At 45.0% G+C, this 26,967-nt stretch overlaps 1 protein-coding gene across 1 annotated transcript in view; it reads left to right on the top strand.

The window, feature by feature from the left end:
• The window catches only part of LOC138497346 (uncharacterized), a 441,719-nt gene that overhangs the window by 192,837 nt on the left and 221,915 nt on the right, over positions 1-26,967 (top strand). The window contains exons 4-5 of the mRNA XM_069620747.1: positions 8,745-8,804; positions 23,890-24,036. Of these exons, the coding sequence (XP_069476848.1) occupies positions 8,745-8,804; positions 23,890-24,036 (207 nt within the window). The remainder of the gene's footprint in view (positions 1-8,744; positions 8,805-23,889; positions 24,037-26,967) is intronic.

Below are 26,967 nucleotides of genomic sequence, written 5' to 3'. Positions count from 1 at the left end.
TGTGCCTCAGTGATCTCTGCTAATGAAGCCTCAATGGATGGGATATTGGTGGGACCTGATTCCACAGGTAGTAAGCCACGAGCATGTAAGCCGTAGGTGCAATGGAAGGGGGTGATTCAGGTACCAGTATGGATGGAATTGTTATACGAGAACTCTGCTGTAGGCAACAGGGAGACCCAGTTGTCCTGTTGTAAGTTTGTGTAGAAACGCAGGTATTGCTGCAGTGTGCCATTGAGTCGCTCGGTCTGCCCATTAGTCTGAGGGTGGAAGCTGGATGACAGAGCCCTCTCCACTCCAAGTCTAGAACATAATGCCTTCCAGAACCTTGATGTGAACTGGCTTCCTCTGTCTGAAACAATCTTATCTGGTAGACCATGCAAGCGATAGATGTCTCGGATGAAGACTTCTGCCATCAAAGACGCTGAAGGAATACCGGAAAGATGGGAAAAGTGAGCTAACTTGGTGTAGTAGTCAACGGTCATCATGATGCACGTACACCCTTCAGATACTGGGAGTTCAACAATAAAGTCAGTGGAAGTGTGACTCTAAGGTTTGGTGGGGAGCTTTGCTTGTTCAAGAAAACCGATGGGTTTCTGTGTTCTGGTTTTATTTCTTGAGCACACTAGACAGGCCTCTGTGTATTTCTTCACGTCAACTGACATTCCTGGCCAGAAGAAGGAACATGAGAGTAGGTCCAGCGTACCTTTCAAGCCTCTACGGCCTGCAGATTTATGGTCATGACACCAAGACAGGGCCTTGAGGCGTAAGGTTGGGTCAGGAAGAAAAAGTCTATGGTTGGTAAAGATAAGTCCCTCCTTGGTCTCTGCGAGGGGAAGGGACCTTTTAGGGATATATGACTTAGATCGAATGGTAGCTTCCTTAACGTCTTCCAGGAAGGTGGAGACCTGTGAAATGATCCGGTTCCTGGGAAAAATAACATCATGAGGCCTCTCAAAAGAGGTTTCTGGTGAGTCTTGGCGAGAGAGGGCATCTGATAGAATATTTTGACTCCCTGGTAGATACGTGATCTGAAAATCGTACTGGCCAAAAAAGTGTGCCCACCTTGCCTGTGGTAAACTGACACAGTCCATGCGCTGTAGTGTCTTCAAGTTCTTGTGATCCTTTCTGATGACAAACGGATGAGTGCTCCCCTGGAGCAGATGTCTCCATTCCTCACAGGCTCTTTTCATAGCTAATAGTTCTCTCTCTATAACCGAGTAATTTCATTCACTGGGAGTAAGAGTTTTGGATATATATCCAATAGGATGTTCCCTTCCTTCTTGCTCTTGGAGTAGGACTGCTCCTATAGCTCTAGCTGAGACTGCGACCTCAATGATGAAAACCTTGGTTTGGTCGGGTTGACGGAGTATCGGGGCCGATGAGAACTGGTCTTTGAGATGATGGAAAGCCGTCTCTGCCTCTGCCGTCCATCTGAAAGGGTTGGCGGACTTCTTTAGCAGTCTGGTAATGTGCAAGGCTATGTCGGCGAAATGGGGTATAAATTTGCAATCAAATTTCACAAAGCCCAGAAATCTCTGAACCCCTTTCACCAATGACGGAGATGGCCAGTCCATAATGGCAAGTACCTTCTGGTTATCCATCCTGATGCCCTCGCTGGAAAGGATAAATCCTAGGTAGGGAACTGAAGATACACAGAACAGGCATTTTTCAGGTTTAATGAGAAGACAGTGTGTATGCAAGCAGGACAAGACGGAACGGAGGTGTTGCGTATGTTCTTGAATTGAGTGAGAAAAGACCAGAATGTCATCCAAGTAGACTATGACAGTATGGAAGAGCATATCTGAGAACAGACACTCCATAAAATGCTGAAAGATGGCTGGTGCATTAACTAGACCAAAGGGCATCACCTGACACTCAAAATGGCCACACAGTGTCCTAAAGGCATTTTCCACTCGTCACCTTCTTTGATGCGAAGCAGATAATTAGCACTGTGCAAGTCTAATTTGGGGAAGATGTTGGAACCTTGGACTGCTTCGAGTATGTCAGAGATGAGAGGCATCATTTAACTATCCCTAATGGTCACCTTGATAAGCCCTCTGTAGTCAATGCAGGGCCGGAGCTCGGTGGAATCGATCTTGGGTATAAAGAACAACAATGCTCCTGCTGGTAATCGGGAAGGTTGGATGAGACCGTTTTGAAGATGAGTGTCAAGGTAGGCCCGTATAGCCTTCTTTTCAGTGACTGACAATGAGAACATCCTCCTGAATGGAACCAGAGCGTCCGGCGCCAAGTCGATGGAGCAGTCTTTCGGCCTATGGGGGGGAAGAGCTAGGGGTCCCTCATCTATGAACACCTCATGAAAGTCACTCAGGTCCGCAGGAATGCAGTGTACTGTGTGGGATTCTGTGGAAGAGTTGAGTATTGTGGTAACCGAACAATATCCCGGTTCTGGAAGACAGTGTTGTCTACAGAAAGAGGAATGAAAACCCAAGATGTTGTCAGACTAGTTTATTGTGGGATTATGCTTCCTCAACCACGCTATTCCCAGTATAACTGGGAAATGAGCTGCGCAGATGATGTTCAGTGTGTTGCATGATGTTCACTTGAAGAGGCTCGGTGGTATGGGTAATGGTACCAGAACTGAGCGGTGTGCCATCTACTCCCTCAACCTTCGGTTTTTCTTCCTTTTCCACTCACTGGATGCCAACCTTGTTGGCCCAGTTTGTATCTATAAAGTTGCCGGCAGCACCACAGTTAATGAGAGCAAGAGTATCGACTGCTTGTTTCTTTAGGATTATCTGCAAGCTTACTACCATGAGTCGTGAGTCTTCTTTCAGTCCGGGTGTCGTTACTGCTACTGAAACATAGTGACTGTTGACTGAACCTCGGTATCCCGTCCCCTCTAGGACCGAGGTCGCCCATTTCCCGGATGTCTTGGTGGAACCTCGGGGCAGTCTCTTAATAAATGACTTGATGATCCACAATAGAGGCACAATCCACCGTCCCTCCGCCGTTTGCGCTCTTCCGAAGTGAGGGGTGCTCTAGCAGTTCCGATCTGCATTGGCTCTTCCTTTACTTGACGGAGAGCAACCAGAGAAGAAGAGGCTGCCGAGGCATGTGAAGGAGAGTAGGAAATTCTGCCTTTCTTCCATTCGGTCTTTCGCTCTCCCAGGCGGTAATCTATTTGAAGGACCGTAGAAAGCAGCTCCGAAAATGTGGACGGCCGAGGAAACCTGGGCAGCTCACCCTTGAGCTCTTCCTTGAGTCCTCACCGGAATATGGTGAACTGGGCCTGATCGGGCCATCCGGCCTCTGCTGCTGTACGCTTGAAATGAGTGATATAGGAGAGCAGATCTGCGGACCCTTGAGGAATGTCCAGTAATTCTTCACAAGCACTGAAGCTTATCTCGGGGCGTTCGAAGGTCTGTTTGATTAAAGTATGGAAAGCCCCATGGTCCTGTAAGACGGGATCATTGCGTGTCACCAGTGGGGTGGCCCAGGCCAATGCATTGCCTGCCAGGTTAGATATCATAAAGCCCACTCGGGCTTGCTCGGACGTGTAGGTACTGGAGCAAAAAGCAAAGTGGACAGTACATGCCTCTAAAAACTCCTTGAGTCTTTTGGGGGATCCATTGTATTTCCCAGATGAAAGAGGCATAGGAGGCAGGTCCAACGGGGGTTGATCTCTGGCTGCTACCATTTGTTGGAGGACCATATTTTCAGTCTTCAGATTCTGTACTTCCCGGTTCAGGTTCTGCACTGCAGCCACCAATTCTTGCAACTGCTCCACAGTGGCCATCTTTTCTGCTGGGGTTATATGGCGTTTCAATCTGTCACAATCACCTTCTAAGAGTTCCCCCAACTCCTCACCTGAACTGCCAGAGCTGATGGTTGGAGTCTTCTTCCATCGGAAGTCCTTCTTCTTGTGTAGGTATGGTCTACCATGGGAGGCCGCCACTGTGACTACTTAATGAACAAGTAGTCCAGTGGACCAGGTCCCGGTGTAGCCTGGCAGGGGAAAAAGCCAGATTGGCTCAAAAAAACCCTTGATGAAGTTCTTGATGGGATCTTGAAGGTTTCCAAGGATGCAGTGTAGCTGTAAACTCAATGTCCAGGAAGCACCAATAGTGATTGTTCCATGCGTAACTGGCAGGATGGAGAGAAGAGTCCTTAACGTTATTCAAAGGCATAGTGGAAGAATAATATGCGCCCTTGGAAATCCAATGTATGTTGGAGTAGGAGGCAGGAGGGAAGTCCAGGAGGACTGTAAACTCAGCACAGGAGCTGACAGGAAGATACACAGGCGAGACTGCCCAGGGAACCAGGAGATAAAGTGAGGTAAACGGTAAGAAGGGAAAAGAAGGGGTGAAAGAGAGAGAGTGAGGGAGAGAGAGCGGGCCGGGGGCAAGCGAGGACAGGAACAGAGAGGAGCGGAGCGTGAAGCTGTACCAGGAAGAGGCGAACTGACAGGTAAGCGGCCGCTGCAACACAAGTGGAAAAGAAAAGCTGCCGAGCAGAGACAGAGACAGGGAGGAGGGAGCGTCACGAGAGACGCGGAAAGGCAAGACAAGGGCTGGGCTCAGCAGAGCCAAAAAGTAATAACACAGCATTGTGACCCAAATGCGAGGAAAGACTCTCGGGTTGAAACGCGCCAACCGCCGAGGATTGCAAAGCTAAATGCAGCCCGGCTGCGGCCATGTTGGAACTAAACTAGACCGTGGCAGAACGTTCCAAGAAAATTTATGTTGGCACAATCAATGGCGTCTCGTGCGCCATCTGTCCCACAGTCTCCAGGACAGCGGGCGCATGACAGTCATATACTGGAGAAGGTGGACAACATCAAATCGCTGCAGTTTTGGTCTCCATAGATGCTAAAAAGGTATTTATTTGACAGTGTGGAATGGACCTTTCTTTTTTTGGTGCTAGAAAAACTGGGTTTTGGTCGAAACTATATAAAATGGTTTCGAGGAAATTACCAAACTCCTTTATGGGAGAATATTAATAAATGGCCATTTATTCTCCATTATCACTCTCGACCGTGGTACAAAACAGGGTTGTCCCCTTTCTCCATTGTTATATGCGTTACACCTGGAACCGTTACTGGCCAAAATCAGACAAACGCAGAGTATTAAAGGCATACTGTTCGGCGGTACTCAGCATAAAATACTGGCTTATGCTGATGATTTGTTGCTTTTAGCTACCAAATTGTCTAATACATTACGCAAATCAACAAAAGTATTCAAGGACTTTGGTGCTGTTGTAGAGTTGAAAATAAATGTGCAGAAATCAGAGATCTTAAATCTATCTTTATCATACATAGAAACTGCTCACTTGCAGTCACAGACCCGGCTCGGATGGGCACAGGAGCAAATGACCCTCTTGGGGATAAAGATCACCCCATCCCTTAAAGGGTTATACACAGCCAATTACCCCCCCTCCCACTTAAAGGAAAATGAATTGCAATTTAAAAAGTGGGTCCCACTCACAATATCATGGTTGGGCCGCATCAGCTCGGTAAAGATGTTAACTCTTCCCAGAGCACTCTACCTATTTTCAAGCGCTACCCATTGATGTTCCTTTATCCTTTTTTCGTAAAATACATAAGGCTGTCCCAGCCATTGTGTGGCAAAATTTGACCCCACGGATAGCTCTAACTACCTTGATGTTACCACCTGACAGGGGAGGGATGGGTCTTCCACATTTTTTGACATAATTTCACATGGCACAAATCAGAGTTCTAATGAATGGTCCTCGAATTCAGTAGAGAAGCACTGGGCACAAATGGAATAATCACTGGGAGGCCCCCGAGTAACGGAAGATTTATGGTTGCCAAGATCTGATCACCCAACAAACATAGATTTGAGATAAATTATGCACACTGTAGAAAACGTATGGGATGTGGCAGTAAAAAAACATGCAATAACTACTAACCCCTCACCTCTTACACATCTATTTGCCAACACTCATTTGACCCCCGGCCTGGAAGCAAATACATTGAGGGAATGGAGAAATGCTGGATGTGTGAAATTGCGAGATAGGTTTTCCGGAGATAGGGTAAAATGATTTACACAATGCAAACAGGAACTGGGACTTCAGGAAAAATACAGGTTGCAATATTTTCTGGTGCGACATTGGATTTTAGCTCCCCGATGAAGGTAGCAGCCATTAGGGTATTGACACCATTTGAACAATATTTGACATCCAATCCAGGTAACAAGGCCTTGATCTCTAATCTATGCAGGATATTGGGAGTAGGATCACCTAAAACGAAAATAAGTTATAAAACACGTTGGCAAGTTCCATTAGGCAGAGAGATCACTGACCAGAAATGGGAGAAACCTAGGCGCACAATCCTCATAGTTGCTAGATCGATTCAAATAAGAGAATTCTGGCTTAAACTTGGTGCAATGGCACTATACACCAGTATACACCAGCCCGCCTTTCGTTTATGAAACCTACTATATCTGATAAATGCTAGCAGGAATGTGATCATATAGGGGATTGGGAACATGGGTGACTGAGCTGCCCGGGTCTAGCCCATTATTGGGGTGAAGTAAACTTGTGTATTTCTGAAATCTTTTCTATCGGTACTCCTCTTTCTCTACGCACCTCTTTGTTACTTTTGATTGATGATGATTTCAGACTCTGACCAAAACCTGTCCAGAAGGCATTTGTGATATTGCAGTTGGCAACATTGCTCCTAATTGCCCAGAACTGGTAACATAAAGAACCACCCCAAATATCGGAATGGTTTGCTAAAGTATGGAACATTTTATCACTAGAATGGATGACATATTCTCTACAGGGGATCTTGCCATTTTTGCTGAAGACTGGAAGGTTGCCCTCAAATTTGTATATAAAGACCTTAATGTTCGATATTGCCCTCAAAGACTGTGTTTGTTGGGAATTTCTTGCTATGTTGTACAAAAACCATCGTGGTAGGATGTCTTTATTTTCACATTGCATTTTGGTTCATCCGAGTATTGTCAAATTATACTTTTGTGGCATTCAGGTGAGGGTTGGGGGGATGGATTGGGCTGTACAGTGTTGGGGGCAACTGTTTTGTGATTTAACCTTGAAAAACCAATTTAAAAAAAAGATAACGACTCAATTGACAGTTTACAAGCCACTGCTAGACTCTGAGTGCTAGAATCTAAGCCGCAGTTCATGAGTCAGTGATCAGAATGTGGTGGTTAAAGCATGGTGTGAGTTATTAGCATTGTGAGGGGATCCAGGGAAGTAAGAAAAAGAAAACAGGGTAGGAATATGAGAGTGAGTAGCACCAAATAAAGACTCAAACCCTAATCAATGGTCAGATGCCGGGGGTTGTGTGCTCTACAGGCACCCATAAAGTTTTTGGTAGATTAAAGGAGGTCTATACAAGTCATTAATTGGACTGATCAACTCCTGCCACTGTCGAGAGGGGATGTCTCTCTGCACTGCTAAACCAGACTAGTCTTCCCAACAGTTTTTTTGTTTCATTGGTGTATTTACACGCCTTAGGCTTTCCTGATATCTGCTTTTGTTTTGGTCTCTTCAGAGACAGAGACCACTACGCAGCAGTAACTGCTGTTATTTTGTGATGGCTTCATGATGCTGGCTTCTAGTCCCCGCTTTTCCTTGTGCCATGCTGTGTTCCCTAGCACATGGTGGGTTGTCTCTCAGCGGTTGGTTGCTGGTACTCCAGGATCACTGGCGCTCATGTAACTGTAGTGGTCAGGTCCACAGGGCAGCATTGCCGACTTGAACGAGGTAACAAGCTGCCAATCCCAAACTGGAAGCCATTCATGACTGCTGTGTTCAAGACATTTCCTTTCCTTATTTGCATGTTCTTGTTCCTTTGTATTTTATTGCTTTTGCCTTGAACTGTTTTTAGTACCCATTTTTCATGTCCACTGAAAATCTTTTTTTTCTGTTTAGGTAATCCCATTCTGATTTTCAATCAGCTACCTGAAACTCCCTATGGCAATTCTTGATTGTGTGTTGTTGCATTTTCTGGATTGCTTATTACATACATTAATTTCATATAAGGTTTGTGTTTAGCAACCTTCTGCTACCTAAAGTGGTGATCAATTTGTGCCAATATATCAATTTGTTTAATCCAAGGAGCAGGTGATTCACGTCTTTTAAATCATGTGACTGCTCATGTAAAATCATCTTTTCTTCTGGGAAATTTGCTTCCACAGCCAATTTACTGAAGGCGATGACTGGTGTCAAATGGTCAGTTTGACTGTTTCAAACGCAGACGTTTGTCACTGATGCAGGCCACATATTTTATTAATTAAATCAGCAAAATGTACAATCAGCAAACTGTACAATCATTGCCCACAACCAAAGGCATCACCCATGAGGCCGAATTGCCTCGCACAGCAGTGTCTCCTGTCTTAATTAATGATTTTATTTGTCTAATGGATCTAATTTGCCATTTTAGAACAGCAAGCACCACAGGTAATCTGGCCAGCGAAAAGCTTGTGGGGTACTTGTTGCTCAGGCAAAATCAATGAATAGATTTGATAATCTGTCAAGACACTTCTTAATCCATTCGGTTTAACTTGAAGTCCTCTGACAGACTTGCAGTGATCTCAATACCACTCAAAACCATTGCTGATATAAGAATGCTCCTTATATTTCTCCACAAACTTCGAAGTATCTAGTAGGTTTCTGGTCACAAATTCATAGTTCTAAAGCTCTGCCGAAGGAATTTTGTCAGTTTACTTTTTTTCTCTCAACAGATTTCTCAAAAAAGGGTGCGCTGACTAACCTTTATTTCTTGTCTGTTTCAGGAATTTCTGGAGAACCCCTGGGGTCGCCGGATCCACAGAAGATACTTATCGGGATCACAGGTAGGTTTCATAGAATCAGCTATGTTGTACTCGATGTCTGGAAATACAGACTTCTTTCAAGCATACCATATTAAGATGCAAGGTCCTCTACACAAAGTGCCAGAAGAGGGAGTAGGAGAGATAGGATGAGGTGTATCAGAGTTTTATTCGCAAAAAGAAAATGCCTATCCTTCCCTTTTTCTAAAAGAGTTGTCCCTAAAAGGAAACAAAAACTTGAGTGCATGTCGTCAGAATGTTCGGATAAATATTCAAGTCCTCTGTCCATAACTCCTATTTTAACCCTAGCACTGAGTGTTACATTCTAACAAAAAAAGAACAGGACTCCCCAAGGAGCAAGACTCCCTCCTCCTAGCAAGTTTTGTGGGAATAAAGAATCCAAAAACAGGTTGGGCTCAAGAGTTCACGATTCACTCGTGGGGTGGAAGGTTCTTACCTAGGAGGATGACTCCCTCCTCCAAGTTGAGCCAAAGGAAAAGTCAAACAAAATAAAAGGGATTTTCCACTAGGAGGATGACTCCCTGCTCCTACCTTTGGTAGATTACATACAAAGTCTCTTTCGATTACAAACTGTTATAGTTCTCTCTTTCCTCTCTGATTTCCTCTAAGGGAACTTTGAACGTTATTCCTCCTTTCAATAGACAGTTCATGGTTTTACACCGTTCAGTGGACATTTGCCCGATACAGAGGGGAAGGTCTCTGCCTCCCAAAGTTATTTTGTTATTAAACTATCTGTAATGGACAGTTCATGATTTTATATAGTTCAGTGTATTTATGGCTGCCATTGAGGTGAAAGTCTCTCTCTTCCTGAAGTTATTTTGTTATCAAACAACTATCTTTTGGTTACAGCCGAGGTGTTATGTCTGCCTTCGGGTTTGATAGGGCCTGACCCCACCTCTCACACTGCCTTCCTGATTGCTTAACCTGTACTCGCCGTTACCTCTGGGGACCTCCATGTATGGCGTTCTATCTGTCTGGCGTTGGTAAGTGAGGCGGCCCGACTTCTCTCAAGCTCTCTGTTCATCTTTACTTCTGCAGCGGTTCCGTGTCTCAAGGCTCCCTGCAGTCTCAGCATGCTAAGAAGACCGAATGGTTCACCCCGGCTTTGAGGTCACGCCGCTGCCTCGCTAGTGATTTGGTGTCAAGCTCATTACCGCTTGGCCCACCTCCAGCCTGAAGGAGTACCGCTGCCTCGCCAAAGGTCTTTCACCAGGCTCTGTTCAGTCTTGGCACTGTACCACCCGGTCAACCTCTGGTTAGAGGTTGTACCACTGCCTCTTTTCCAATCTCTTTTAAGATGGAACTCTCAGCTACATGTCCGTCCATACATCCCTAAAACATTATTTTCATTCTTAACATTCATTTGTAGATACATATCACAAGCTGTGAGGAATTTAGATCACAATTCACGTCCTGATGAAGGCTGTCATATTGAAGCTATTCAAAATTGCAATAGGCCAAAACACTATTGTGTCGATTTTGTTTTGTTTATTGTAGTACACCAAGGTGGCAAATGCATCTGACGTTTCAATCTTTATTGTCTCACTGTAACCTTGTTAGAACACAAGGATGTGCAATGTGCCACTAGATGTTGGTAAAATGTATCAATTGTGATAACTATATGTTCTTTGTTATGAATGTGTACGATTCAATATATGTTCTCATGATATGTTACACTATGGGCCTCATTACCGCCTTACTACGAGGTCCCTTAGCGGGTTGGTGCTTTAACGCCTGCTTTTTGCAGGCGTTAAAAACCAACCCGCTAAGGGACCTCGGAGCTAATTACGGCACCGCAAAATTGCGGTGCCGTAATTAGCGCCTTCCCCATTCCCATAGAGCCCTATGGGGCAGAAATGGGAATGGGGAAGGGCAATGGCAGAAGGGGGATTTACCGCCCCACCAACCTTGGAATGGGGCGGTAAATCCCCTTTCCGCCAAGGCGGTGCCGGTATTTTACCGGCATGAGCCATGGCGCTAATAGCGCCGTGGCTCACCGCCTTCCGTGTAATGAGGCCCTATATATTTTGGAAAAAAATACACAAGAATGATCCTTGTGGTTTGAAAAAGGCTTCTGTCAGTGTGTTCTTTTCTGGGGTTCTGTTTGGGATCACACTGACCAATTGTGTTTATATATGTTTTGGATTACCTGGTACGGTCAGGGAAAAGCCAGGTCCCTGTGTTTCTATCTACAATGGGAGGAGAAGACAAGCGTATGGCCAACAGCCCATGTTATCTCTGCCATGATGTTGCTGAGTCTCAAGGATCTGTTCTTGGAATAGTAATCGCGCCATCCTGTTCTTGACACATTTATGAATAACTATTTTGTGAGTCATGCTACTTACACCCTGCTAAGATTTTATCGCAGCAATTAGTTGTCTTTTTAGTCGCATCGCGTTTCTCTGTCATGCCTAGCTGATCGCTGAGACATTAAACAGCCAACTACTTCTGAAATTTCCTGGGTTGCCATAGACTTCAAATAGTCTGCTGTGTTGTTGCAACTTGATTTACCTTGACAGTTGGATGCACACAATGGTATCTTGTTCTGCCATGTAACCCTCCCCTACGGAGCCTTTGGTTTTGACATTCCTTTGAGACATCAACCATCTGGCCACCACAGCATTTTCCTGAATTAAATGTATTTGTTCAAATCTCGTGCTTAGCAATTCCTCTCTTAAAAGGCAACTACTTGTCACGGTATTTTCCTCTGCAGGACACATTTATTTTGCAATCTACCGAGTCCTGGTGCATGCCTGTCACATGATCTGCCCCTTCCAATGGGTAGCAACAACCTTGTATGCCTACATTTGTTCTGCCCTACGTGTATATTGAGTCCCTATCGTGTGTGCACGCCTTCCTGTCACCTAATCTATTCTATTTTGAAACACACTAATTGTGCAAGCTAATGCCTTATCTGTTCCCTACTTGTGTAGCGAAAAATAACTATCCTTTGTGCCAGCTGCATTTCCAGGAGAATTTAAAGTGCAGTTTCAAATGTGTTCTTAATTGTGTTTCTTCTGATGAAGGCAGGGGGCAGAGCCTGAACATGCTCTCTTGTCAATAATTGCCCCATTACGCCACGCTTCTCTGACCTGGATCGACCTTGTCAGTTTGGGGATATTCGCCCATAGATATTCCCAGTGCTCCTTCGGGAGGTCCTTCCCCAATGTCTTTTCCCACCTGCACATATAAACACAAACCGGTCCCAGCTCCCTTTCCATCAAAATCGAATATAGTTTTGACACCATTTGTCTGTTACTCAAACGTGTGCTAATACATTTTTCAAATGCCATAAGCTCTCTCCGAGCTGATGCTTTTCCCTCTGAACTGGCTATCCAATGTCTCATTTGATAGTATTCCAATCTATCCTTCTCAGAAAGACCCACAAGCTGTTTACACTTTTCAAACATACAAATATCAGTTCCCTGCATCATATCTCGCAACTTTGTACACCCCACTTTCTACCATTGTCTAAACGCTCCCTGTACCACCCCTGGCTGAAACTGCAGATTCCCAAATAGTGGGGTAAACAGAGATGGCCGCGTGTATAGACATCCCTTTTCTAGTAATCAACCCCATACATCACAAACCACTGCCAAGACCTGGCTGATCTGTGTGTTCTGGGGCCTATCCTGTCGATTTAGCCAAAGAACCCCCCCCAATCGACATCCCGCCACTGCCCTATACATCCTTACCCAGGGTTTCGAGATATCTCCCATAAACCATTCCCGGAGTACACGAAACTGTGCAGCTTCATAATATTTTATGAAATTCGGAAGGTCCAGCCCACCACCATTTCTAGGTGCCATTAAAGTACATAGTGCCACTCTCAACATTGTATTTTGCCGTAAAAATCTCAAGACCACTTTGTTCAATGCCACAAAAAATGAACATGGGACCGGTATCGGGAGAGTCTGGAAATTGCAAAGCACTCTCGGAAGGGTAACCATCTTAATGGAGCCACCCTTCCTAACCATGACATACGGAGCAGGGTCCACCTCCCCAAATCCCCTTTGACCTGTTGGTGCACTCACGAGTAATTACTATCAAATATATGAAAAACCGCCTTAGTTATATTAACCGCTAAATATCGGTATCCAATGTATCTAAAACGTTACACAGTGGTATATTTCAGAGGGGACATAACACCGGAAATCACTGCAAAATTAATTAAATAAATAAAGGGTAGTGAGGTAAATGGGTCAAAATGGGTCAGGATAGGGTTGGGGTGGCATTATAAGAGTAAAAAAAAGGGGGCTTGGGAGGAACCCCCAAATAAAATAAAAAAAACTGAAATCAGTGTTTTTTTGTATTTTGTCCACGATTAAATATACTACTCTGTATTTGTGATCAGTAAGATCACATATAACCCTAAATATCTAATGCAGCTGTCAGTAACCACAAATGGATAATAAGGTACAGCTTCCCTCTGCTCTGGACAGAGACCCAAATCTAACAACTCCGACTACCCCATGTTATCCTTGAGGTTCTATTTCTGTCAATTCTGCATCAAGCGCTGGTATGGGCAGTTCCGGATGTGTCAGTGTTATTACCATATCATCCGCGAAAACCACTATCTTATGCTTCTCCCAACCAAAATGTATGCCACGTATCACCGACCTCTGTCTAAGTTTAACCAAAAATGTACTCCAGATATATTGCATATAGAAGGGGTGACGAGGGACATCACTGCCTTGTTCCACGACCTATGTCCATACTACTGGACATTTGCTTATTAATTGACAGACGTATCTGAGGAGCCAGGTAATTTGTCTGTACCATCTGTATAAACTTAGTTCCTATTCCCATCTGCTCCATAGGGGCAAACAAAAAGGGCCGCTCCACCCGGTCAAATGCCTTTTTGGCATCTAACAACACTAGCACCAATGGAATCTGCTTTGTGTTGACCTACTCTATTAAATGGATAACCCTCCTAGTGTTGTCCCTAGTCTGTCTCCCCATAATAAAACGCAATTGATCAGTGCTGATCAAGTCCGGAAGAAGAGGCGCCAATCTGGCTGCCAGAATGCCAGTATACAATTTCGCATCAATGAAAAGTTCAATGTTATAATGTCCCCTCAAAAATATCTCCATGCAAATAAATTGTCAAAAAATTGCTGTTTTCTGTGCTGACATTATTACATGGAACATGTGGGGGACACCCTTGCATCCACCAAAAACTTTTTTTCTCTCAAGGAGAGCGGGGGACACCCCCGCAACCACCAAACCCCCTGTCCCTATGTATATGGTCACCTATATAATGTTGCCACAACCTTTTCCCGTCGACATTATGTACGGCAACCACATATATAGGGATATTATTACCTTATACCCAATGCGATAGGTCTATAAGACCCGAATTTTGTCAGATCTTTGCCTGGTTTCCCAACTACCACCACTTTTGCCTCTGTCATAGTCGATGTTACCTCCCAACCCCCTAGCCACCACCGTATTGAACAACCCCACCAACCTTGGGATCAATTGCCTAGCGTATTATTTATAAAAGGCTGCCGGGAACCCATCAGGTCCCATCGCTTTATTCCGTAGTAGTGCCCTAATGGCTGCCTCCACCTCCTCCTCCCGAATGTCACCATCCAGCACTTCCTGCTCGTAGACGTTATCTTTGGCATATGTATGTATCCGAGAAATACCCATCTATCACCCGGGTACTCCGAAGGGTATAATGATTCGTAGAATTTGGCAAAGGCCTCTGTTATGGCCACTGATTTGGTAGCGCTCGAGCCATCAGGCTGCGTAATCCGCAGTATCGTCCTAGCTGCCTCTGATCCCTTCAGCTGCCTAGCCAACAGCCTGACGGCTTCATTGGCTTGCACATAGTACCTCTGCTTAGTCATCAGCAGGAATGTTTCTGCCCTGCGGGTCCGCAGCAATTCTGGTTGGCTAAGGAGTTCCTTCAACTGTCTATACAGGGCCCTAGTTCTACGCTTCGCATGTTGGCCATCTCATAGTTGAGCCTCCAGGTCCTTTTCCATTCTCCCTCTCTGCTTTTCACGCTGAGATTGCAATGCAATAATTTCCCCCGCATCACTTCCTTAAAGGCATCCCAAGTCCCCTCTAGCGAGACATCCTGATTGTCATTAACCAAGAAACAATCATCAATCTTGTCCCCAATCACCTTTGCCACGCCTCATCATTAAATAATTTGTCTGGAAATGTCCAGGCCCATGGACCCATGCGCGGCCCTATGCCCCTTACCACCACTAGCAGAGGGGCATGGTTAGACAATGAAATGGAGCCAAGATCTATTTCCCGTACCTCCCCCATTAGCCTAGCTGTTATCCACACATAATCAATTCTGGACAGGGATTGATATATATGCGAAGAACACGTATAACTCCTTTCGTCTCCCCTCTTAGCCTGCCAGACATCTCGTAGGGTCAGAGTTTCAAAAAACTCTTTTAGTGCCTGTGTAGAGAGTACTGATCCCTTCCCCGCACCCACGCTTCTATCTATAATAGGATCCCACGCCAAGTTAAAGTCGCCCATAAATATAATTTCACATACTGCAAAGCCCTCCAGTTTAGCTGCCACTTCCCGCAAGAACCCAACCTACCCTCTGTTAGGTGTATATACTGTTACCAAGGTAATCTGTCAATATTCCATCTGCACTAGTACAAATGGATACCTCCCCTCAATATCCGCTGAGGACGGCACAGTTGTAGCCCTAAGCACATCTTGGAGCCCTATCAAAACCCAAGAAGTCTTCCCCATCCCATTGGACTGAGAAATTCAGGAAAAATGCTACCATTTCAATGCGGATTTGTCTGCCCTCTTTGTAGCATGATAAAATCTGCACATTCCTTTCTCATTAGGGCTTCTACCTTTTTACACTTTACAGGGGAACTTAACTCCCTCACATTATATGACACAACCTTGAACGCCTGTTTATACTTGTACTGCTTATGTCATGCTTATATGGATCCCCAACCTCGAGCAATGACCATTTCTACACAACCACTGATCCCCCTCCCCGTAAACCCCCAACTTCCTCCCTACCCAAACCCCCCCACCCCAACAAACCATCTCAAGACCAGGCCGAAGATCCTCTGATGCCCTTGGGGACCATCCCCAAAGCTTTGGCCTAAGAAAATACCTGAGGTCACCCACACTGGGAAGTATCCTAACACCTCCCCCTGATTTCAAAACATTACCCATGAGCCCTCTGCTCCAGCCGACCAGACCAGCATCCAACCCCACACCATCACCCACTTCCTCCTTTACTTGACTTCAGTGTTTAATACTATAAGACACCATCCGTACCCCCATCCGCTCCTCCCCTTGTCCTCTCCCCAGCTGACCTTTAAGTTTTACCTCTCTGTATCCCCTGCTCACCTGCACTGTAGACCAGTCCCATTGTCGCATGCCACGTTGGGAGGAGGGCCTTGTTTGTCTCTCTCCATGCCCTACTTCTTCCTCCATATTGAGTAGTACCAGCCCCTCCGCACATGTTGTAATTTGGTGCTTTACTCCCTCCAAGTTGAAAAGTAAGCCAAACAGAAATGTCCACTTATATGGAATCTGTTTTGCAATTAGAGCCTGTGTCACTTGGCCCATGTCTCTTCGCTTTTGCAGTGTCACTAGAGGCAAGTCCTGGAACAGCTGCACTTGTGCCTCATTCACTGTGATATTCCCATCGATTCTTGCGGCATGCAAAATGTTCTCTTTTAAACCATACAAAGTTAGGGCAACCAGTACATCTCTTGGTCTAGCTCCCGGCTCCCTTCTCCTTGGCCCCACTCTATGCATTCAGTCAATTCCAATGTCTTCCAGCTATATGTCTGTCAATAAGTTCCAAAAGCACTATTGGATCGTACTCTTTAAATCAGTATCCAGTATTGACTCACTTAAGCCCTTCACGCTAATGTTAGACCTCCGCGAGCAGTTCTCCAGGTCTTCCATCTGCAGTTCCAAGTTGTGTGTGACCCTGGCCAGCTGATCCAAAAGCTCACTATACTACCGTACCTCATCTGATATTTTAGCAAGGCCCTGTTGAGTGACATCCACCCTCTCCCGCAGCACTTTCACGTCCGCATTGTCTTCAGTCAGGGAGTTCCTCAGTTCATCCTGCAGCAAAGTAAACTGTTCCTGGAAGGTATTTGGTAGTCTCCCTTCTATGTCGTTGAGGCATTCCTTAAGGTGTGCCTTACTGAGAGGCATCGCCCCTCTCTCCTGGATGTCCCCTTTCTCCTCCTAAACCTCCTTTTTTAGCCCCTTTTGTACCCTCAACACGCTGCTGCAAGCAGGGCTCCGGTTGCCCTTCCTGTGCAATTCAAGGTTGACTTCTAGCCAGAGAGCCCTTTCCTTTAGGTTTTGGTATCTGGATGGCACCCCCCACCTATATATTATATGTATTCCTCACCCTCTCGTGTCAGGGGGCAGCCGCCTGTCCAACAAATGGGCTTCACCCCCGCTTCCCGGCTTCCTATGCTTATATAGAGCCCATATTGTAGGCGTGCCAGTCCCCCCGTGCTCTTTGTCGCCCGTTGACTCTTCTCCTTTGCACCACTCTCACCCCTGCCAGTTAGCTTCCAAGAGGGGCACCCCCAAGTCACATCCCGTGTGGTTCCACCATACTTTTGCAGCTCTTTATAGTTCGACCGGGGCCCTCATCTTCCTGTTACCATAACAAGCCAGGAAAGGTACATTTTTCACCCCACAGTGCGCGCTTCCAGCCATTCTTTCCTTCTCACTCCATCCTCCTGCTGTTATTCTATTGACAGGCCCAGCGGGGAGTGGCCACAGTCTATATCAATCCTGGCAGCTGACTTTATGCATCCCTCGCGAGGCTGCATGCCTTACTGGGGGCATCGTTCCCTCAATCACTCCTGTGCCGCCTGGATCACTGCTCCTTGCTCCAGCACCGCATCCAACTTTGGGTCCATCTCCCTTTTCAATGCCATACCTCTGATCGCTGTGCCGCAGCAACAATTTGCATCACCTTTGACGGTTCCACATGCCGCCGACGCCCTGTCTGTGTGGCACAATGAGATCCTTCATTTTACACCATTGGGAGGGGGTGGGGGGACACTGACACAGTACTAAGTTCTGTGGCTATTTCTGTCACCCAGCCCGTCTCTGACATCAGAAAGGTGCGGCTTGCTTGCGTGGCCCACAGCGGAGCAGAGAACTATGTCCTCACTCACTGGTGGCCATTTTGGAAACTGTGATGAGGGTTTCTAATTCGATTCTAGCTCATTTGAGAGTTTCATATTTCTAATTGATTGTCTGTTTGTGTTCCAATTCTCATTGTGCTACCACAGTAGCTAGGGTTTCTCTCTGGGTCTCCCACTCCCTAAGGAGTGCTACTGTCTTGCCTATTATCTTACCTCTTAGTACTGCCTTTGCTGCATACCAAACTGTTGCCTCACCCACTTCTCCAGTAGTATTCTCCCCAAAGTACTTTTCTATGGTTTCCTTGATGTGTAGTTTGATCATATTGTCCTGCAATAGAAAGTTATTACGGCACCATGGTTTAAGCACAAGAGGTTAGGAAAGAATGGGGTGTGGTCTTTCCAGTAATCCATTTTAAACATACTCTTAGTCCAGTATGTATTGAGTTCAATAAGTCATGGCCAGAGTAAAGCAGCCTGCAAACAACCCTTAAAAAAGCCCTGGAGAAACTAGGTTAACACAAAGGGAATCCAAAGGTGTTGGTATTCCCTCCAAAATAAAGGACATATCCTACATTCTACATGCTTTTTTTCTGTCTGCGGTTCAATCTGTAGCCGCTATTTTTTATTTTATGCCATTTTTTTTAATTCTTCATGTATTGCAAACATTAGTTTTACAAGTAAATATACAATAAATCACAGACAAACTGTAATGGTGAATTAGATGTGAAACAAACATAAAGATATAAAATCCTTAAAATGCATAGGTATTGATTAAACACTTCAATGCAGTCAACCATAAAATGAAAATAAAATGTAGTGTTAACAACTCCTGAAACGTGTGTATAATCGACAGAGTTAGGACAAGATTCATGTGTATCTAACTGTGATTATATTGCAGTCTCAAGCGGTGGGCCAATGAATGGTCATGCTTTAAGTTAAAATATGACAGTCCATGGTCAAAGTGAAAGAAGACCAGTCCTAGGTCTTTTGGCGTCAGAAAATAGTTCCCTTTGGTGTTGTATGGACTTCTGAGGGACAATGCGCTCTTGGTCCATAAACGTTTCAGCGAGTAATGGAGGCTGCCTTCTTCTAGGCCTGGGAGTGTGTCTCTAAAATACAGAGAGTACGGAAGTGATTAATAGGGGTTGTCTGGCTGTAGGCAAGTAAGAAAGACTAAGGAAAGGGGGAATAATTTGACAACCATACATTACAAATGCAATGCCTGTGGGGCACTACTGACTTGATAGAAGATCCCTTGTGTGAGTGTTGATCAAATAGAAGTTATTTCTTCATATAGATACATGCTTTCATATTGGTAGAGGCCATTTCTGAGTAGGACGAGCCATCTGTGTTAGTCTTGGGTGTCCGCTTTAGGAGACTTTGAATGGAGTTGTGGGGGGACAACAAAATGTCAAGAAGTGCTATGAGTACTGTTGCGCAAGAACATATCTGCCTCAAAACGGTAGGCTAAACAATGGATCAAACACATTGAAGTAATCTGTTTACTCAGTATGTGAAGGAACATGCAGAGAATCATTGCAATCAGGTTGCTGTCTTCCGTCTTTAATGTGTTCTAACTGTGTTTTCACGTTCCTGGAAGGGGGGGCCGAGGCCACAAAAAAAAGGGAGAAAGGAAAAAATGTGAGGTGCTTATCACGATGTGTAGCTTCCAACAGTTATGTCTGGCATTCCTCTAGATAAGGGGGTAATGGCTCCCAGAGCACCATCAATGTGGCGGGCGCACAGCGACACAGGAGGAGCAGGTATAGAGAAATCTAAGTCCAAGGATACAGCGGCATGATCTGAGAGGACTCTCTGTCCAATCTCTATAAATAGTATTTTGGATAGTTGGATATTAGCGTAAAGGACACCAACAATATGTCTATCCTTGAGAATCCCCCGTGAACCACTGGATAATAGTGTAATCCCTCTCTTCTTGATGGAAGGACCTCCATGTTTCATTCAAGCAGAAGTCCCTGAGCTTCTTGGCTATCACTTGAAAATTCCTTCTGTTCACCCGGGATGTGGAAAGAGTTTTTCCTGATAGAGGGGAAAAAACACAATTAAAATTCTTACCCATTCAAATTTCCCCTTTGCAAAAGTGACCCATTTTGGGAATTATGTCTGTGAAGAACATGTCCTGGTTGTCATTTAGTGCAATCACTAACTTCTTAAAGGGGTGTTGTCTTGCGAGAAGAATGGCAACCCCCTTTTGTTTGGTACCGCTCGGTGCATGATATTGGATGTTAAATTGTTTATTAATAAGGCTCTTCACATCTTCCAAGAGTAAGTATATTTTTTGAAGAAACACGATAGAGGCTCTCATGGTTTGGAGCCTTGTGAGTACAGATTTAGGTCTGATTGGCGAACTAAGGACCCTGACATTTAGAGTCACCAGTTTGAGCCCGCTAATATCATCCCCCATCATAAGAGACCAAATAGAGCTTTTGCACCCCCTCCATCTAAATGACTCCAACTCCAGGACAATGCACCATATATTGGCATAGGGAAGTGAAAAGCATGCGGGAATTAGGGCAAACTAATAATAGCTAAAAACAAATCCCAAAAGGTAACAGAAATTTGAGAGTTAGCATAGGGAGGATGCGACCTGAGTAAACCCTCCAACCTCAGTCGGAAAACATTGGATATCTCCATCACCAGCATTAGGGCAAGTAATCTTTCCCGTCCCTTAGCCCGCATCCACCCCAAAAGCGACCATAGCCAACAGATAATATCCATAGACCCCCTCAGATAAATTCTCAAGCAAACGTCGACAGGAATAACCCCATGCACTGTGTGAATCCAAAGATCTGTGTTAGAACAGGCTTGGGTGGACACCTCTGTTGGGGGTTCAATTTATTGTTTCCTCTGACCCTTCGAATGAGTTTTCCTTTTCTGTTGATGGTCCCTTCCTAGACCGTCTCCCGCTTCCATCAATGGGCTCCTGGCCTGGTGATTTGTCCTCATCAGTTCCTTCAGCCTCTGAGGATATACTATATTGGTGGTTCTCAAATGCGGTCTTAGAGCCATACCGTAACAGCATTCAGCCTTCGTCTCTTGGATCTCTGTCTCATCAAAGGTTATCCGTGCCAACTTCATTATTTCTTCTTTCACTTGAAAAAAGTGGACCCTTGTCAGAACATCCAAGATGAGGCCTCTCTTCTGCTTGGACCCATTATATAACGGATGGGTCCTGTTAAGGATCAGCTAAGTATCTGTTGGTATTTTCAGGATCTGGCAAAAGAGAGACTGAACATAAGACTCCAAACTCTGCTCTTGGATTTGTGCTGGTATACCAATCAGACGTACATTATTTCTGCGCAATTGATTCTCTGCGTCCTCCTGTTTCTCAATCAGGGTTCCATCTGTTCCTCCAAGGCATCAACCTGCCTTGCTGTCTCTGCCTGGTCGTTGGTTTGATCACATAAGGGCCCTCATTACGACCCTGGCGGAGAGGGGTTTACGCCAGCGTAATGCATGGCGTACCTCTCCGCCAGATTAGGACTTTCCGTAGCGCCATGGCGATTTTTACGGCCGGATTTTCCGGGTGGAAAAATCCATGGCGCTACGGGTCCCCTCGTTAATTACGCCACCGTATTCTACGGTGGCGTAATTAACGCCTTCCCCACTCCCATTATACCCTATGGGGCAGGCAAAAATGGGAATGGGGAAGGGTAAATGGGGATTGGGGACTTACCGCCCCGCCAAGGTCAGAATGGGGCGGTAAGTCCGCCAACCCCCATGGCGGAGTTGGCAGCTCTGCGCCATGGTCCATGGTGCAAATTGCACCATGGACCTCCGCCAGGGTCGTAATGAGGGCCAAGGTGTTTTACACTTCATCCAAATGCCTCTCAGCAGCCAAAATCTGCTTATCAATCTCTGTGACTGATATGGCCAGGACATCTGCGCTACCTCTAATGTCCTATTTGAGCAATTTTGGGAGAAGCCACAGATCTTGTTTTGTGTCTAGGCCATCATCGTCTTCTGATTGGGGGATTGTATGCACCTTCACCTAAGCTCTCTGTGAGTGTTTTGGGTCCATGTCCTGCACGTGTAAGAGCACCTTGATGTTGCTGCTATTAGACTTTTTCGGGGTCTTCGACATCCCGCCCAGAGTTGCACCCCAGAACATATCCAAATAAGGCAAGGGTCATGATCAGAGATGAGGTTGGGAGGACTTCAGTAGATGGGTCTGCCTGTCATGAGGAAAAGGGCGACCCCTCTCTGTAACCTAGGCAAAATGGGCCAGCTCCTATGACGATGGTCACTGACACGTCCCAGGTATAGAAGAATTACTGCGTCCAGATTTCTGGTTTCTCCCCTTGTGGTGTGACAACCAAGGTAAAGGAGGGCCACAGACCGAGGGGCTTTACTGGGGCTGCTCAGGAATGGCTGTAAACTTGATGATGGAACCAGGCAGCAGGAGTGTAGCTAGGTCTGGAAATGATCCAGGGCTATGCTAATGTTGGGACTGTCGAGACTCTGGGCTAGCTAGCCTTTTGGTTGTAGCCCCGAGAGAAAAATGCAGATTCCAAGTTGATACTAGTGCACTTGATTGACTGGCCCTGTGTTTTGTTGATCACGATACTGAATGCCATCCTGACCGGGAACTGTAGGCGCTTGAAAGGGAACGTCATGTCTGTCGGAATGAGTGGAATGCAGGGGATTAAAACATCTTCTCCTTTTCCCTTTCCGTTCAACACTGTTGCTTCAATGACGTTGGGCAGCAATTTTAACGCACCGCCTTGTGCCATTACACAGATTAGGTGGGTCGAGATTGAGAAGAAGCGTGATGGGTGACCCAGCTTTCAGTCAAAGGTGATGTGGTGGCATTCCCGGGGGTTTGAGTGAGTTGAGGAACTCTGTTGGATAGGTTACGGCTTTGTCAGCATCCACCACTGTATGGATTGAGTTGTACTCAGTAACTGTGTCTGGAAGCAAATCCTGAATTTGATTATTATTAGCAACAATTTGAAAACTTCTGGAATGCTACCTGCCTTCACCTTTGACTCTCAGTTCCATTTGACTCCCATATGCCTCACCTTCACCTCCGATACGCCTTTGCATTTTGTCTCTCGTATGCCTTCACCTCATATACGCCAACGCTTCACCAAGCCACAAACCCACAATGTTTTACTTTTATATATGTAGATTGTTGTTTCTCTTCGTTTCTATTTAGCTCAGTCTTCATCTTCCTTGCTGTCCATGACATTCTTTCTTTCTCTTCTCCTCTCATCTCCTTCTGTCTTTTCTTTCTATGTTTGGGTCTGAACAAAGGGGAAGAGAAAGGTGAATGGAAAGGAAGTAGAGTGCTACAGCCTGGGGTAAGATGCTAGGTCTGCAGTGTAAGCACCTCTGCCACCTGGTACCCAATGGTAGGGTGAATGGAGAATTCTGTGTATCCGATTTTAATAATCTGTGCAAAATAATAGCAGTGAAACCCAACCATTACAAACAGCCCCCACAGGGGTCTTGCAGAGTTCTGTTTTCATTTATCTATGCCTGGCAATGATGGAGAGCCGGACAGCTACCAGATTACTGGCAGTCTGATGAACAAAGAGTCATATAGGGAAAACATAAAGCACTTTATTACAGAGATATTGCACTGATTCAAGTACAATTGGCAGTAGGGCAAACATTTTCCTTCTGCAGAAAACCTTATTTGAATACAGTTTTGCACCAGGGCAATGTTTGCCTAAATCCTAGCACCAGTTGAAATTTGCCCTGCTGCAAAAATGCATTGAAAGAAAACGGTTTGCCTTTGTTCTAGCCACACGTGCATCAGTGCCAGGTGTCTGTAATATGGACCCATGTGTGCTGTAATCTGATGCCCTTAATGGCAATAGCAACTGTATAAAGTATTATGATATACATGTTCACAAGCTGTACTTTACAAAAATAGCGACAGGGTTTTGATTGGATGCCCATGCCTTTGTTGATGCTTTCTTTTACAGCTGCTGCATTTCTCAGATTTATTATCAATGCAGCTACGTCCTCCATCACAGCAGGCACGAAAAAGATGGCAAAAGCGGCTGTGGAGAAGCGTTCAGAGCTTGCGCTGCAGTCGACCTGAGATTGAGTCAGACTCGGAGCAGCCCAAGGTAACTTTTGACTATTTAAGGGGGTACTCTTTACAGCAACCCCCCATGTCTAGCTTTTCTGTCTCCCAAAGGTTCACACTCAATGGGCCTCATCATAGGTTGGGCGGAGTAGTAAAAATGCGGCAGTAACGCTATTACTGCTGCATTACTGCATAGTTGGGCGGAAAGTTGGAGATTTACCTCCAGCTATTAGCTGGCGTTAAATCTGGCCACTTTCTGTCCATTTTCTCTGCTATTAGCGCCACGGTAATGGCTCCGAAAATGCCCCATCGGGTCAAATGGACACAATATGAATGGGGACTTACCGCCCCACCACAATTCGGGATCCGGCGCTAACTGTGCAAGCATGATTTTCTGTAATGCTATTTAAGTTGGGGGGTATCTCTGCGGAATTACCGCCGGGATACCACCCACTTGTGATGAGGCCCAATTTCTGGTCCTGCCGCTGATGAATATTGCTGTTGATCTTATGCATCACTTCAGATTTTTTAGTAACTTTTCACAGCTCTGACTTTTTCAATATGCAAATTCGGATGACCAAAGATTATTTTTAGGAAAAGAGGAAAAGCCTATGCTTTCCGATGCACCTCATCACTTTATATGTGTTTATACTCAGCACCTAGAGACAACACAGCATGTACAGGGTGTTATTGACGTTTAACAGCCCAATCAAACACGTGCTGGAGACTTGTACAATCAAATGAGGAGAAGTTCCAGGATATGATCTTCATCAAAAGCATTCAATGCATGACAATGGGCCTCATTACACGGAAGGCAGTAAACCATGGTGCTATTAGCACCATGGTTGCCGCCGGTACCATACCGGTACCACCATGGAGGAAAGGGGAATTACCACCCCATTCCAAGGTTGGCGGGGCGGTAATTCCCCCTTTCTCCATGGTCCTTCCCCATTCCCATTTTTGCCCCATAGGGCATGATGGAAATGGGGAAGGAGCTAATTACAGTACCGCAAATTGCGGTACCGTAATTAGCACCAAGGTCCCTTTGCGGGTCCCAACTTTAACGCCTGGTCTACATCAGCCGTTAAGGTCGGGTCCCGCAAAGGGACCTCGTAGTAAGGCGGTAAGGGTTTACTGGTACCGGTGCCCTTACCGTTACCGGTAAACCCTTACCGCCTACCGTGTAATGAAGCCAAATGACTTGATAGCGCATCCGGGAAAATTATGAGAACCAGTACAAGAACTTTTAAAATAGATTCAGACTTTATGCAGATGTAAGAAATACCCATATCAAATATTGGCACTCAAAAGAAATGGTCTCACTGACTGAAGTGCATCACCTATATGGCGGGCTGCACCCTTGGGGATCCGCAGGCACTGATCTAAAATCCCTGACAACCATACAACAGCCCTGGTCCGTAGAGAAGGTGGTCTCATTAAGAACATGCCAGTAAAAGATAAGCCTTCAAGCTTTTCTTGAGGAGTGCAAAAGGATCAGTTGATCCCAGTTGGGTTGGCAGGGCACTCCAGACTTGAGCGTTCAGAATTGAAAAGTTGTACAAATTTCAGCAGCTACTGCGATGCAAGGAACTGTGCTCATGAAGTGGAAGAAAGGGATAGTGATGGGTGATAATATTTTAACTTGTAGATATGCTTGTGCCAAACCATTAATTCATAGAAAGTTCAGGTAAGCATCTTTACTTGCAATCCTCTAGGAAATGTAAAGCCAGTGAAGCTTTTTTTTTTAACTGAACATGGTTATCCTCATGTTCTATCCCCCAGATTACACGCACAAACACCTGTACTTTGGACTATCTGTTGGTGCTGGATGGATTAATCTGGGATACAGCATAGATAACATTAAAGTAATACAGCCTTACATTTATACCAGTGACTATTATGATAGCTTAGTGTGCAAAGGACAGTAGAGGCATAACTTTCTGGAATGTGTTACGCTGGAATATATATTATATATATATATATATATCCAAACAAAGAAAAAATGAAAGCGGATTACAGCTTTCTGGGCGGCACTCTCCTCAATAGTAAAAATCAGCCGGATGCAAACAAAAGATCTCCATCAAACGTCCTTTATTTTTGCAAGCACAGTGGACAAGTAGCTCAGGAGAAACAAACAACTATATATATATTTAAAACGCTTAGGTCTGTTTCCGTACTGCAATTTAGCAGTGTGTTAGGTTGTGCTCATCTGTCCAAATGGCAAACTGCACCCCTGTGTGTCCTTCCACTTCAACAACAGCTATCATTTTAACATACAGAATGAGCACGTTTCTACACGGTCACCTTCATCTTTCACTATCACAAATATTTGGAATAATTTCAAGTTACTTCTTTCCAACCCCACTTCACTTCACACAGGGCACGGCGGTTCCAGTGTCAATTAACAGTTAATTGCTGGCTCAACGTTTCAGTCTCTAATGAATGGAACACTGTAAAATGAATGCCTCCTCACAAGCTAAAACTGAAAGTAGGTGCTGTAATTATATGCTGTAATTATGCTACTATGCAATCTTATGCCATCACAGGGACTCTGCAATGGACATTCTGCAATGGAACAAGGTTGACAAAATGCACATCATAGAGGCTTGTGTAACTGATGGATTAAACTTAGATACTGTTTTATACCACGCATACGTCTCATTCCATCTGATACAAGTATGCCTTTAAAATTAAAAAGGAGACACTTTCCCCATACGTTTAGCCTTTTCAATGACCATTAATAAGTCACAGGGGCAGGGTTTTGATAAGAATCTGCCTATACCTTACAAAACCTGTGTTCAGTCACGGGCAACTATATGTTGCTTTCTTAAGAGTTCAATCATTCGGCTCATTAAGTGTTGTATCTGTGAATAATGAGATTGTTAATTATGTTTACAATGCAATGAAATATATGAGTTAATAAATAAATAAAAGTGCGATGATATTTAATTAATAACCTTTAAGATATGCT

Source organism: Ambystoma mexicanum, chromosome 5q (genome assembly GCF_040938575.1).
Source record: "Ambystoma mexicanum isolate Mex_15411 chromosome 5q, UKY_AmexF1_1, whole genome shotgun sequence".
Taxonomy (NCBI): domain Eukaryota; kingdom Metazoa; phylum Chordata; class Amphibia; order Caudata; family Ambystomatidae; genus Ambystoma; species Ambystoma mexicanum.
Note: the sequence above shows the minus strand (reverse complement) of the source record. Positions and strands in the feature narration are given on the sequence as shown.